Source organism: Cucurbitaria berberidis, assembly GCF_010015615.1.
Source record: "Cucurbitaria berberidis CBS 394.84 unplaced genomic scaffold K460scaffold_4, whole genome shotgun sequence".
Taxonomy (NCBI): Eukaryota; Fungi; Ascomycota; class Dothideomycetes; order Pleosporales; family Cucurbitariaceae; genus Cucurbitaria; species Cucurbitaria berberidis.
The window spans coordinates 2,725,823-2,738,676 of NW_024468938.1; the positions used below are offsets into that span (position 1 = coordinate 2,725,823).

Consider the following 12,854-nt stretch of genomic DNA (forward strand, 5'->3'; position numbering starts at 1 on the left):
CTTCGTGATCTTACTGGGTGGTCGAGAAAACCATCTGCGGTATTGACAACAGCAGTTGTTGTATCGTGGAAGGTGCACATTCTCATCTCGGAAGATGTCCTTCTCCTTCTCTTCTCTTCTCTTCGCCTGTCATATCGGCCCAGCTGCTGTATAGACCCTACATGGGCCTTCTCGCTCTAAATCCCTATCTCCAGGTGCGGCTTAGCTGATTTCCTCTACAGCTACATGTACATTACCATTAACAGACACGTCTCACTTCAGCCACAGTCAAGATCCTCGTCATTATAGCTCGTACTTATTACAGCGAACAGTAAGGGTACATTCATTTATCCGGCATGCGAATATGATTTCTTCCCTCCTCGGTCGAGTACTCGATTTGAGTAAAGCTCATTCCAAATCCTCCTCGAACCCAAGCTTTGTATCATTACGCCTTTACAACTTCGCATTGGCCTCGCCCTTGAGCTCATGTGCCTTGCCCTTGGCCTCGCCAGCGAGCTCGTTGGCCTTGCCCTTTGCCTGTCCGGCAACCTCGTTGGCTTGTCCCTTAGCCTGTCCCTTGGTCTCGGGGACTGCTTCCTTAACGGCGGCGGCGGCTTGCTCTGTTTGGAATTATCAGCCAAACTAGTTCAACAACACACAACGTATGGGGACCCTAAGTCTGGAACATGTTCGTCATGTTCTTTGCTGCAAGCAAGCGTAGAACAGCAGGACTAGGGAATGGTAGAGCGTGGAGTAAGACTAGAAGCTGTTACATACCGCCCTTCTCAATGCCCTTTACGGCAACATCTGAGATGGTCCTGTCAACAACCTTGGCGGCGTCCTTGACGGTCTCTACTGGGCTCTTTCGCGCAATTGGGGTGGTGCTGAAGAGGCGAACCTGGCGGAGGAGTTGTTGGCGGAACATTGTGATGGATGTGTGGGATTTGTGTGTTGGAATTGACGAGGGATTGTTCAAGGGGTGATGATTGGTGATGAGTGTCTTGAAGATGATGTATTCTGGGCAGCGGATGAGAGCTTTAAAAGAAAGCGGAGGTGTCTAGGGTTTGCGTTATGGTGTCAGGCATGACGTAGCTATGATCAGCTTCCAATCGAAACCAGAGGTGGTCATAGCTCCCTGCATGTCCCATCTCCATACTGTCCCAACTTTTATGCATTTACGGCGCTTTGCACATGTTTACTGAATCATTGGAAAAAGTTCGAGCTCAATTCCTTCTCCTCAATCGTTAACATGGTAACCAGTTATGCGACAAGATTGCTCGACCTAGTACAGCGCCTTCTGCCACCACGCACACCTAGCATTCGCGTTGCTGTCGCGCACATCTTCAATCCCCGTCACGTTAAGTTTCAACACTCTAGCATCCGGCCCGTACATGTTGAACTGTGTGATACCGCCCGCCTCTGGTGCACCGTTCTCCGCAAAGCTCGCAATAAATTGCTGGAGCGCAATCGCAATCGTTCGGTTCATCACAGAGAGTGACAGAGCTCCTCCGTCGTAGTATGTATAAGGAACATCGAAGCCGTGGAAAGCAGGCGGCACCGCAAAGAGGTACGAGTAGGTCTCGTTTTTGAAGCCAGTGGACAGATAGTTCGTGTTGCACGTGAATACACTTTCGGAGATGATCAGGTTAGCGCGTGAGAACTGGTTTCTATAACCGTACGAGCCATCAAAAACCGCCGGGTAGAGGTCCTTCGTGATTGTATCGATGGAATGCTGCGGTGCGTACGGATAGGCACTCCTGAGCTGAGTAACAAGCGTTTCTTCTGATTTAATCGAAGGAGGTGTGAAGTACGTTCCTTCATTCGCATTATGGCCGACTAGAATTCGAACATCTTGGTCGAAACGTCCTTGAGCGAGAAGCTGGCCAGGCTGCTGAGGCACAAAATTCCCGTCGACTACGGGTCCGTAGATGAATGATCCCCATTCTGCATCATAAGTAACCTGTTGAAAGTTGGCGCGCATGATGTCTTCGGATGGCAGCGCGCGTAGCTCGGCGAGCGATGAGCTATTCGTCAAGTTGAGGAGCTTGCGATATGTATCCTCCTGCTGAAGGTTTGACTGGGCGGGCTGCCAACCAGGGCTCTGCGGCACAGCTTGCTGAAATGGAACTTTGCCCTTGAGGCCTCCGTACGCGGTGATCTGATGCATGATGCTACCGCCACCAGCACTCTCTCCGACAACGGTGACGCGGTTAGGGTCACCTCCAAAAAGGTGGATGTACTTTTGCACCCATTCAAGCGCAAAGCGTTGATCATACAAGCCAAGGTTGCTGACACCGCCTTCAGCCTGGTACGAAGGGCCTGATTGCCACCCAAGCGCACCGAGCCGATAGTTCAATGAGACGTAGATGATATCGCCGTTCGAGGCATTGCCAGAGGCAGCAATCAACCCAGCAGGGTTCAGATTCTTATTCCCAAGGGTATAGCCTCCACCATAGATCCAGACCAAGACAGCAGCCCCATATCCTTTGCCTGCCTTGCTGAGCACATCTTCCGGGACGAAGACATCTAGGAAGAGGCAGTCTTCTGACTCGCGAGGATCCCGAGGCGGAACTGGACTGCTGGAATTTGCACCCGTCACTACAAACGTTTCGTTAGGAGCGGGCAACCCTAACACCAAGCTGGTCAGATAATTAGTGGCAGGTTTACCCCATGCGGGACTGGATTGAGGGCATATCCTGCGCACGTTAGGACACCTCTAGTCAAGTTGAGAATACTTTGATTACGTACCTGGAGACATCGCCATTGTTGATAGCTGATCTGTTCTCCAAGGGGGCTTTAGGAGGTGCAAATCTTAGGTTGCCAATGGGAGCTTGCGCAAACCGGATGTTGCTGAAATTATAGAAGTTGCCAGTGCTCTACGCTCGAATTAGCATGGAAGTATCCACAGTTTGAAAGCAGACGAACATTGAAGCCAGCAGCTCGGTAAATCTCGTATCCTAAATCCACCGTCGGCAACGACGAGTTCTGTGCATACACAGCTCCTAAGAGGGCAGCTGCTCCAAAAATCTTCAACATCTTATCGACAAGATTACAAGTTAAGCACGAATATATCCGAGCAGCTGTATCCCAACTGTTTACTCAACCCGCAAGCCTGGGAATCAAGACCGAAAATCCTTAGACAATTGAGTAGAGACTCCCGTAGACCGGGTACGGGTCGAGCTTTAATACATGCTCGTTCAATTTTGTTGTCCAATCGCGCAAGCGGGGCCGACTCCAGTCTCAGTGGTACCCTCATCGTACATGCGCAGTACCGGTCAAAGAAAATACGCCCATACGCTGGCGTAAGCCGCACGCAAGCCCATTGTTGCCCGACCCCTACAAATGCGTCATGAGGCGGAGGCCAGGGCGACTAGCTGGGATTTCGATTCGTCCGCCCGGACCTGCGCTGAATACATTCAATACGTGGCTATTCAGAGGACGGCTGGATCTTGAAAGGTACGAATTACGAGGCTTGAATGTGCGGAGCTACTTATTGATTTTAACAACGCGGTTGGTCCCACGGGGCGGGTGATGAGATGGGAAAGGTGGGTTCCGTTGGTTGTGTGCTGCAGATCTAGAATGTACAGGGTTCCCCGACTTTGTGTAAGCAATCTACCGAGGTTCGCTCCTCCTTGCATCTTTAATCTTGACCTCCAGGACCGCACCATGCTGCCGACAACAGTGACGAAGGCAGAATGACCTCGTACAAGATGAGACAGGATTCAAAGGCTACCGAAACCTTTCAGCTTACTCATTTTGTGCCGTCCATATTCGACCGAGTGGAGGCTGGGGAAGCATCGCCCGTACATATTTAGACCTGCTTATCCACAAGAACACAGTAGCGCTGACATCCATGCGAAGCATCATTTCGTTATATCATTCACAGTAACTTCCCCAAACAAGCTATGGCTTCGATGCTCTGATCAGCGCGCGGTGGTCGAATTCCAGTGGTTCAGATTGCAACACACCGCCTCTACGATTGACCGAGAGCTCTGGGCGCTTTACAACTCCACGTCTCTCTATTTCATTGTCGGTATTACCTTGCCATTTCGCGTCATTTCGAAACAGGACAACATCCACTTCGAGAATAGATTGAGCTCTTGAATTGAGCAAAACATTGTTAGGACGTCTTTGATGGGTGTTTCCGAAGCGCGTGTTCCTAACTGCTGCTGCTGCTGCTGCTGCTGCTGTCGGGGAGGCGAGCTTCATGTTACCCCTTCGAATGGTCCAACAGCTAACATTACTGTATCCAAATTCTTCTGTCAAACGAAACTCCCATCCTGAAAACTACCCGTCACGTCTCCTTTCCCCATTCCATCTCACTCATTTTAGATTCTCTTCATGGTGGAAAGTGGCTAGTCATTCAGAGCCTTGACTCACGTTTTATTTATAAAGAGATATCTAGCCTTGGTCATTTCGCTGCTGCGGTTTCTACAAGCTCACTGTGGTATCTCCATGCGAAGCCACTGACAAGAAGAGATTATGAGCGATAGGTTTGAACATGTGATGGCGGCGCTGAAGGAGCCGCTTGTTATAGACAGATAGAGTGCGTAATTTTCGTTTCACTGCTCACAAATTCTCGTCAAGATTCTACGGTGTTGCCAATTGGAGTGGACCAGTGCACCGCTCCTTTCACTCCCTCAAGAGACCACGAGGCAGGCACCTGTGGCTTCTCCTCTCCTCTCGCCCTACTCGCCGTTACATAAGTTCCTTCTTGAGCTCTCTACCTCGCGATCCACCCTGGTGGACTATCGCCCAGCGCACAACAAGCAATCACCACGCCTACGAACTGCTCACACATTCTTCAACGCCTACAACTAGCCAAATACCCCAAGCTCGTGCAAAAATGTCTACTCAACACCCGGTAGATCAACCTGACAAGATTCCCACAACGCAGTAGTGGCTAACAGACAACAAGCTCCCACCACACTCAATCATTCCACCAAAGCAAGCCGTCTCCTCCCAGCGCCGCCCACCTCGAGGCTACATCCCCCAAGAAACGTTCCGTGAGCTAAAGAAGCGCATCCTCTCCAACGCGCATGCATACTACGCCCACCACTTCCCCCGATCCGAGCGCTTCGACCTCATCACCTCGTCGACGACGCCTACAGGTCGACTTGACAGTAGGGAGTGGCGCGCCGCGTTGATCGTGTATCCCGACCCGAAGCGCCATGATTGGCGGGTGTTGTATAAAAGCAATGCGTGTCCGAGTGTGGAGGACGCTGCGTTTGAGATCAAGTATTGGATCGAGGAGGACATGAGTGCAGTGTTTGACAAGGTGGAGGTGGGGGATGTATGGTCGGCAGACGTTTAGCATACTGCTGCTACTACTACTACTGTGTCGCCGGAGGAGAATTTTGGGGGTTATGCGATTAAGACGGAGGAATAGGCTGATACTGAAGAGGGGACTGTTCAGAGTGCGTCTGGCTTGAGGCGTAAATCGCGTGATGAGCACGACGAGGAGCGGAAGAAGAGCGTCAGAGCCAACGTGGGATAGCGGGTCTTCGTGGATGAGAGGAAAGAGCTGCCTGATATTGATACTACCAAGAGTGCTCCAAGAGTGCTCCAAGAGGCTGTAGCGGTACTATGACAACGTCGACATGTTCTTAGCCTACTTTGCTATGCCTGACTAGATGGACCCTCGTTCTCTACGTTATTTCTCCATATCAAATCCACGACATCTCGTTCGCTCAGTAAGTTGGGTCAGAGGGGTTTTCTTTCCAAAATTCAGTCTGGATATCCCCAAACCGGCCGCCCACCCCTCCGCTACCTCATTTCTCATGTTCCCCCAACGTTCAAATAAAATATGTCTTTACCTCGTTTCTTGCCCAATACACTCTTCTCTTATCATATAGCATGTCATAGGCACCTCTTCCCCCACCGAGATAGAAAGCGCAACCCTTTCAAACTCGTGTGAAACCAAAGTTCACCAACTGAATCTCTGACTAGTTTTAGCAGGTCCCCTAAATATATTCTACATTTATCTAGGGCATGTCGATTCCTCTCACACACACTACCCCCTCTATTTCTCGCGCAAACAGTAACACAAACCGCAGCGGCCCCTCCCCCCTAGAAATAAGAAGAGATGTCGGACACAGAACACCGGGTGCGAGTGGCCTACATCAAAGATGTAAAAGAAATGATCTTGAGTAAATTTTGCCCTCCTCTCCTCTCCTCTCCTCTCCTCTCCCCTTCTTACTTTTTTTTAAGAGAAGCCAACTAACACGGCCAGGCGACGGGCGCGCCCTCTTCGCAACCCAAGGCTACACGTCGCACAGAATGACCTACGACATGACGACGTCGACGTCCGGCGGCGGCTACCGAGCCACGCTCATCGTGTACCCCGACCTAAACACAAACACGCATTGGATCACGCTGTACGAAGGGATACGAGCCAGGACGTTGACTTCGGCTGTGTGGCAGCTGTGGGATGCGTTGCAGACGGGCTTGGGCAATTACCAAGGTGTGTATGCTAAAAAGGTTGTGGTGGGTTGGAAACTGCGAGGTATGGCTTTGCTGACGATGTTGCGCTGAAAGTAGCTATGCAAGCATATTATGCTGAGGCTGCGCTGGCGGCTATGTATCCTACTCCCGCTACGACGACGATGAAGCGGGAGGATGCGGCCGGTTCTAAGACACCAGAGGGGAGTTCGTCGGGCGAGGTGCCGGAAGCGAAGGTAGAGAAGGTTGAAACTGAGGCGGAATGAAATGAGTAGGCTACGTTGAGCAGCTTGTGCAAATGGGTAACGGTGGCTCCTCGGAGAGAGAGAGAGAGAGAGTAGACGGAGGTTCCTACCTATGAGATACAGCACAATCGAGGACTAGTTTTGGTAGGGTTGGCGAGGAGGCCTTTTTCTTTAGTACCTTGCTCATGGACTTTCTTCTGTATGCTGGCTAGAATCTTACATCTCTTTATTATTCTCGACACAAATCCAAGGGTATCACCATGTCTATTTACATACCAACAAGGTCGACAGTCGACAACCTGTTACTTCATTCCCCCTCAACCTATCATATCAAGCCCAGCTTCCTCATAGACCCGACATGCGCCTTCTCCCTCTTATCCCCGCCCACACTCACAAACACCTTCTTCGCATGCCGTATCAAACCTCCCCTCCAATGCCAGAAATTACTCTCAATCTTCTTGGCTACCTCTTCGCCCTCGACGCTCGCAACAAGCCGACATACCCAGATCAAGCGGCGGGCGCTGACGAAGCGGGCTTCGGATAGTGGTCGAATGATGGCAACGCGGACAGTGGCTTTGGTGAACATCGGGCTAATGGGGAAAGAGTGCTGCTGCATATGGCGGTACAGGTAGTATATTGAGCGCCATGCTTCACGCTGGGAGCGTGTGTTGTCGAGAGAGTATTGCTGGGCAAGTTGGTGTATGAGTACGATGCGGTTCTCGAGCGGTATATCGACGGGGAGGCTGCGGTACGCAAGCGGCAGAACGTGGGCGGCTTGTGCGCGGTCGAGGATGTGCTGGAATTGGCGCTTGCTTTGGAGTGTGTCTAGCTCTTTCTTCGTGCCAAGTGCGCTCACGACGACGGATGATGTAAACTTGCTGAGGACTTTGAGTATCCGTTGACAAGTGGTCAGGATCAAGGCGTTGTGCTGACGTTCTTTTTCTGTTGGAGGGCTTGACTGCTGGCAGAGGGCTACCTTGTCCGCAACGAGCCTGTTGAGGGCAGAGGTATCGCATATGTTCAGCTTCTCTTTGTCCATGGCAATCAAGAAACGTAGCACGAAGCCTAGATCGTTGTGCCGGACGAGGAGTGTCACAGTCATTTTCATTAGGTTGTCATATGGCAGTAACTCGCTTCGCATTCGTGAGAACAGACCTCCAATCCAATCCTCGCATGGAACAGGTCTCAGCGTGGAGGCGGCAAAAGAGTCAATGAGCTGCAACAGCTTCTCATTCAAAGCGGCGTAGAACGCATCTTGCTGGGATAAAATGGAGACCAACGCGTCAAGCAGGGTTTCCGGTCGCATCTCGGCAGACGAACGATCAGCAAAGACGTGCTTTGCAATTGTGGTAATGGCAGTGTCCACTAGAGATGCGCTTGGTCGATTGAGAGCAAAACTAGATTCAAGGCGGTAGAGAAGGTTCAGCCAGGTGCTGAGACGATTCTTGTACGCGCTCTTGGAAAGTCGAGACTTTCTCTCGATTGCCGTGACCAAGTCTGAGGTCATCCCTGGAATAAAGTCGATTAGGAGTTGCCGTGGTATGCAGAGCAGGATTTGTTCTGCAGCCAAGTCACGATCCTGGCTTAACGAAACACGCGTATTCAAAGTCCTGACTCCCTCTTTCATGTCGGCGAGAATACGTTGTAGTGTTTTGGCTGTAGGCTGATGCTGAATCTTCCTAGCGACTTCGCGTAAAAGGTCCTGGGCCGCGTGCTTGTTAGGCACTCTTGGTGAACAAGTAGATCGCCATAGCTGCCGAACCAAAAGGAGGAGCTCATCATCCTGTGTGGTGCTCACTGAGATGTCTGCATGAACGGCTGCTTCTGCTAGCTTCACATTCAGGCGGTGCAAGTCATGTAGGCGATCCGGGAAGCGTGTCGACAGCTTTTCTACGCATCTCAGAATTTCCAAGCTCTCCGTAGTGTATGTGGGCGGCACTGCCAAGGAGGCTGATTTCCCGATGAGTAGGGTAAGGTCCCAATTGAGTTCAGTCAAATGCTTGAAAGCCATGACATTGTAGACCCACGCCTCCGAGTGGTTCGGACAACAGGATCGAAAGGCGTTGGCTATAAGCTGACTCTTGCCGGGCTCTGATAGGTCACCTGCGTGTACGATGCTCGATTTGAAGTTCTCGAAACAGACACCCATGGTCTGCGCGGGAGCGGTAGATTTCGAATCAATTGCTCTACCTGGTTTCTTCAGAGCCGTTGGAGTATGCGAGACTCGTTGCGGGAGAGGGCTACTGGTAGGCGCGGTAGGCTCGACGAGAGGGATTGGATCGAACGGGAATGGCGAACGTGCAAGATTGGATACTAAGGGTGATCAGCTAGGCTCAGACATATTCTCAAGTGCTTCCGCAGACATACCCAGGTCCAATGGCTCCCCTTGCTGTGGTAGCGACGGCGGTTCATATCTCCACTGCGGCTGGGAGTCTTTGCGAAAGCCGAACAGCGCACCCAGGCTAAAAGGTGGGGGGAAGCTGTCTTGAGGATGGAAGTTGGCCGAGACGGTCATGCGACGCTTCGCTGCCCTCCTCCTGGCCTCCAATGGCCCCGGGACGTGGCTGCCATGGCGCTTTTGATGTGGACATGTAGTGGGGAAAAGTCGAGCGAGGGCGAGGGACAGGAGGTCGTCGGAGATCCAGATGTGCTGCGGAGCAGGAGATTGAAGTGCTTGCACTGCTCGGCGGCAGGCAACAGGCGGACGGCGCATCAAGCGGGGTGCTGGTCATTGAAGGGCTTCATGCTGAAGTTTGACATGGTCGAGCTGGCCGAATTTGGACGCGAACGCACGGACGCTGGGCACGTGACGTGCGAATACAGCAGCACGATGGCCCTCGGCAACAGCGTTTCGCCCTGCGACGGTGTTTCAACGTCTTCCAGGGTTCCCAGGGGGCTTCGAATATTCCCACTTCGAGAAGCTCTTTCGTGGTCAGGAAGTGATAAAGAGAGTAAGGTTCGAAAGGGCGGATTCATCGTAACCAGCAAGAGGACCGCATCGAGTATGAATATGAATACCCTCTCAAACACGTCCAGAATGCACTGCGAAGGAAGCTCAATTTTGCATTATTCCATGCATAAATCGCAGCATATGGGCATGTTTGTGCTGTATGCATGGCTACTACTATTTTTGCTCGGCCGAACACTTGCGGGCCTTCAGCTGTTGATCCTGTACGGCAACACGTGAGGTTTGCGCGACGTCGTTGGCCTGCTCTTACTGGCTGCGACGCCAACGGCAAGACTCTTGTCACTACGCGAAAATTCTCAAAAGGCCCAGACTGTGCCGCGCAAAAGAAAAGTGGTGCAGCGACACGACGACTCTCCTCTCCAATGCGGCAACGTCAGCGACCAGCTGGCAGCAATAAGTACACCTGCAAGCCCGCGAGGGCCTTGGGGCTGGCCGCGCGGTTCAGTCCACCCCCTGCGCCGTGGCTGTGGTGAAACGAATGGCAGCGCTGGTGGGCTTGAAAGGGCGGGGACAGGCTGGCCACCAAAGCCAGGCACCGCGTCCTCAGTGGCCGAGAGACTCCTGGTGCCTGTCCACAGCGACGCCTCCATTGATAGGCTAGGTGGAGCCGCCCGTTGTTGCTTCGTCGTTGCAGCGCAGGGCTGGACGGACGGCCGCTGTATCGTGTGTGCGTGCTGCAGGCGACGACTTGTTGCAGCAGGTCAGGCTGATCGTGGACGCACGTCGTATCGTATTCGTAGAGCCCCCGTGCAATGCAGTCAGGTCAATCAATCAATCTATACAATAGACAAGCCGTCCAACCGTGCCAAGCGCACCGGAATTGGCGACGCGGCCGCCAGTCAGCCCAGGCTGGGGGTGGTGGTGGGCTAATTTCGCTCAACGAAGGTCCCAACTGGGGTCCCTCCTCCTGATTCCACCTTCTCACTAGCGACCTACTCCCAAGCCGCTCTTCGTCTTTGCTTTGCAATTCACCCGAGTCTGTCCTTGTCGACCTCTACATTCGTTCTTGCGCCTCTCCTGCTCGTCCAGACACTCGTTATCATCGACCTCCTGCGCCCGACGATACATTCCTTTGCCTCGCTACGACGAGAAAGGGGTGAAACACGAAACATACATTCCCCGGGGCTCCAAGAGCCCTCACCCAACGCGCTTCGTTTCACATCCGGCAGTCGTCGAGGGCATCGCTGAGCGAGTCCACGGTTGAACAACGCGGCTGTCAAGTCACCTACGACTCCACCATTTCCACGGCCATCGCCCCGGCCACTACCGTACCCACCGCAATCCGTATACCCGCCACCACCCGCCCTTGACCTCACCACACACCCGAAAAACAAACCAAAAAAAGGGACCGGCTCAGAGCCTTGCATGTGTACACTCTCCTGTGTATAGGCCAGAGGTGCGACACGCCTGCAGTGAACGTCGCCCGACACAACACCGCTGACTGCGAATAGTCTGCATCTACTGGTACACACGGCAGTCATCTGCCATCACAATCAACACCCACCCATCTCATCCCCTTCACAATCATGGTCCTCATCAGATTCACATCCGCCATCGCGGCCGCATCAATGCTGCTGTTGGCGGCTGCCGATGAAACGCCAACCCCAATCAAAAACCCCATCACCACACCCACAGTCACGCTACCTGCGAGAGAAATTGTCGAGATTGGCTGCTTCCAGACAGGCGTGCCGCTTGAAAACCATGGAGACTACATTTATCGGAGTCCTGGCAACTGTCAGCTAGTTTGTCTTGAACAGGGCAAGAACGTCATGGGTCTCTCCGACGGAGAGAACTGCTGGTGTGGAGACAAGAAACCCCCAAAGAGCTCGCAAATCGACAACAGCACATGCGACACAACATGCTCTGGAGACAAGACGGTTCGCTGTACGTTGTTTTACGCCACATTGATATAGACTTGACTGACACATGACAGGCGGTGGGCCAAGCGTACTTTGGATCGCCCTCACTGGCAACACCAGAAACAAGGTGGATTTCTTCGAGCCTGTTTCTAGCTCTTCATCGTCATCGATAAAACCGTCATCGACTGCTGCTCCTCCTACATCCACCGCCACACATACTCCGTCCAGCACCCCCTCAGCAGTGCCCGAAAAAGAGAGCAAGCCAAATACCGTTGCCATCGCAGTGGGCGTCGTCGTTGGCATAGTAGGGCTTTCCGCCATCCTCTTTGGTGTCTGGTTCATGTTGCGACGAAGACGCCAACGCCAGGCCGAGGAGGACTATCGTCGCAACGCTGCCAATGTCAACGGCTTTGTCAATGGTGGCAAGCTGCACACCAGCAACTCGTCAATGAACGACTCGCGCCTGGACCCGAGCTTCATGGACAGAAGGCAGAGCAATGGCAGCATTGCAGACAACGAGGACTACTCGAGGCGGATATTGAAGGTACGCAAAACAAGGAAACATGTGCGCCGCATAATGATACTAATATAGCACAGGTTACCAACGCATGAGTGCATTGACAATGGCAACTGGCATGGCATGAATGAACAACCAGCCAATCGCCCTTGCCACACCATTCCTCCTCTCACGGCTGGAGTCCTCTGACGAAACCTCAATACCCTCGATATCCCACACACCTAATCTCCTCCTCCACCTCCTCATGTCTCGCATTCATGGTGTGCGATTACGCTTGACGACGAGAGTAAGAAAGTAGCATCTTGCGTTTTTAGCCCGTTGCTATTCAGTACAACGACGGACACCCAACCTCCGTTGAATCAGGAATGCGGTTTGGCTTTGTGCAAGCCCTTTTCCTTTTGTGTTATATATCTCCGACCTTTTCCATACCAAATCTGGCGTCTCTAGGGTGTTTAGATACCGGCTACTTACAATCAAATGGGTTGTTCAACAGAGTTCAATTTGGCGCACGGGCATCACGGTCACTCCTTTTTTCTCTCTGTATTATCTTCTGGACGGTAATTTCGTTCCCTGCCATTCCTTTACAACGCCTTTCACACACTTCCAACCTGAGAGGGCATTGGTCATGTCCCCCGCTGTCGTCGCTCCCTACTACCTACCTACCTATCACCATGTGTGCTCTGCCCCGTGGCTCCCATCACCACATAGACGCCCGTACCTCTAGCTACCTATCTACACCCTACGCCATCCTACAAAACCTATAGTCTCCTTGTAGCTAAAGAAAACAGACCATCTTATAATCCTTTGTGCTCTTGACCCTGAGCTTGCATTACGCTTCTAATGTG

At 52.4% G+C, this 12,854-nt stretch overlaps 8 protein-coding genes across 8 annotated transcripts; 5 read left to right on the plus strand and 3 right to left on the minus strand.

Annotated features, from left to right (window-relative positions):
* Nucleotides 1-65: 65 nt before the first annotated feature.
* On the minus strand, nt 66-964 carry K460DRAFT_368514 (uncharacterized protein). The gene is made up of 2 exons (XM_040933792.1): nt 757-964; nt 66-599 (listed from the first exon to the last, which is right to left on the minus strand). Exons 1-2 carry the CDS (start codon nt 902-904, stop codon nt 433-435), a joined length of 315 nt encoding a protein of 104 aa, XP_040786211.1. The 5' UTR covers nt 905-964; the 3' UTR covers nt 66-432.
* Nucleotides 965-1,088: 124 nt separating this feature from the next.
* On the minus strand, nt 1,089-3,212 carry K460DRAFT_148900 (carboxylesterase family protein-like protein). Its single transcript, XM_040926797.1, has 3 exons — nt 2,905-3,212; nt 2,728-2,855; nt 1,089-2,675 (listed from the first exon to the last, which is right to left on the minus strand). Exons 1-3 carry the CDS (start codon nt 3,013-3,015, stop codon nt 1,262-1,264), a joined length of 1,653 nt encoding a protein of 550 aa, XP_040786212.1. The 5' UTR covers nt 3,016-3,212; the 3' UTR covers nt 1,089-1,261.
* A 243-nt stretch (nt 3,213-3,455) lies between these two features.
* K460DRAFT_148946 (uncharacterized protein) lies at nt 3,456-4,133 on the plus strand. The gene is made up of 2 exons (XM_040926799.1): nt 3,456-3,782; nt 3,841-4,133. Exons 1-2 carry the CDS (start codon nt 3,675-3,677, stop codon nt 4,081-4,083), a joined length of 351 nt encoding a protein of 116 aa, XP_040786213.1. The 5' UTR covers nt 3,456-3,674; the 3' UTR covers nt 4,084-4,133.
* Nucleotides 4,134-4,825: 692 nt separating this feature from the next.
* On the plus strand, nt 4,826-5,454 carry K460DRAFT_433363 (uncharacterized protein; the record flags this gene model as incomplete). The annotated part of the gene is made up of 2 exons (XM_040938366.1): nt 4,826-4,843; nt 4,898-5,454. The coding sequence occupies 2 exons, from the start codon at nt 4,826-4,828 to the stop codon at nt 5,291-5,293; spliced, it is 414 nt and encodes a 137-aa protein (XP_040786214.1). The 3' UTR covers nt 5,294-5,454.
* Nucleotides 5,455-6,775: 1,321 nt separating this feature from the next.
* Nucleotides 6,776-9,678, minus strand: K460DRAFT_316245 (uncharacterized protein). Its single transcript, XM_040930335.1, has 2 exons — nt 9,033-9,678; nt 6,776-8,978 (listed from the first exon to the last, which is right to left on the minus strand). Exons 1-2 carry the CDS (start codon nt 9,376-9,378, stop codon nt 6,991-6,993), a joined length of 2,334 nt encoding a protein of 777 aa, XP_040786215.1. The 5' UTR covers nt 9,379-9,678; the 3' UTR covers nt 6,776-6,990.
* Nucleotides 9,679-9,779: 101 nt separating this feature from the next.
* Nucleotides 9,780-10,837, plus strand: K460DRAFT_357352 (uncharacterized protein; the record flags this gene model as incomplete). Its single annotated transcript, XM_040932026.1, has 4 exons — nt 9,780-9,848; nt 9,937-10,300; nt 10,334-10,494; nt 10,577-10,837. 4 exons carry the CDS (start codon nt 9,780-9,782, stop codon nt 10,835-10,837), a joined length of 855 nt encoding a protein of 284 aa, XP_040786216.1.
* A 322-nt stretch (nt 10,838-11,159) lies between these two features.
* K460DRAFT_378747 (uncharacterized protein) lies at nt 11,160-12,104 on the plus strand (the record flags this gene model as incomplete). The annotated part of the gene is made up of 3 exons (XM_040935104.1): nt 11,160-11,517; nt 11,567-12,036; nt 12,090-12,104. The coding sequence occupies 3 exons, from the start codon at nt 11,160-11,162 to the stop codon at nt 12,102-12,104; spliced, it is 843 nt and encodes a 280-aa protein (XP_040786217.1).
* Nucleotides 12,105-12,229: 125 nt separating this feature from the next.
* K460DRAFT_148998 (uncharacterized protein) lies at nt 12,230-12,840 on the plus strand. Its single transcript, XM_040926800.1, has one exon. It carries the CDS (start codon nt 12,375-12,377, stop codon nt 12,771-12,773), a length of 399 nt encoding a protein of 132 aa, XP_040786218.1. The 5' UTR covers nt 12,230-12,374; the 3' UTR covers nt 12,774-12,840.
* Nucleotides 12,841-12,854: the final 14 nt, after the last annotated feature.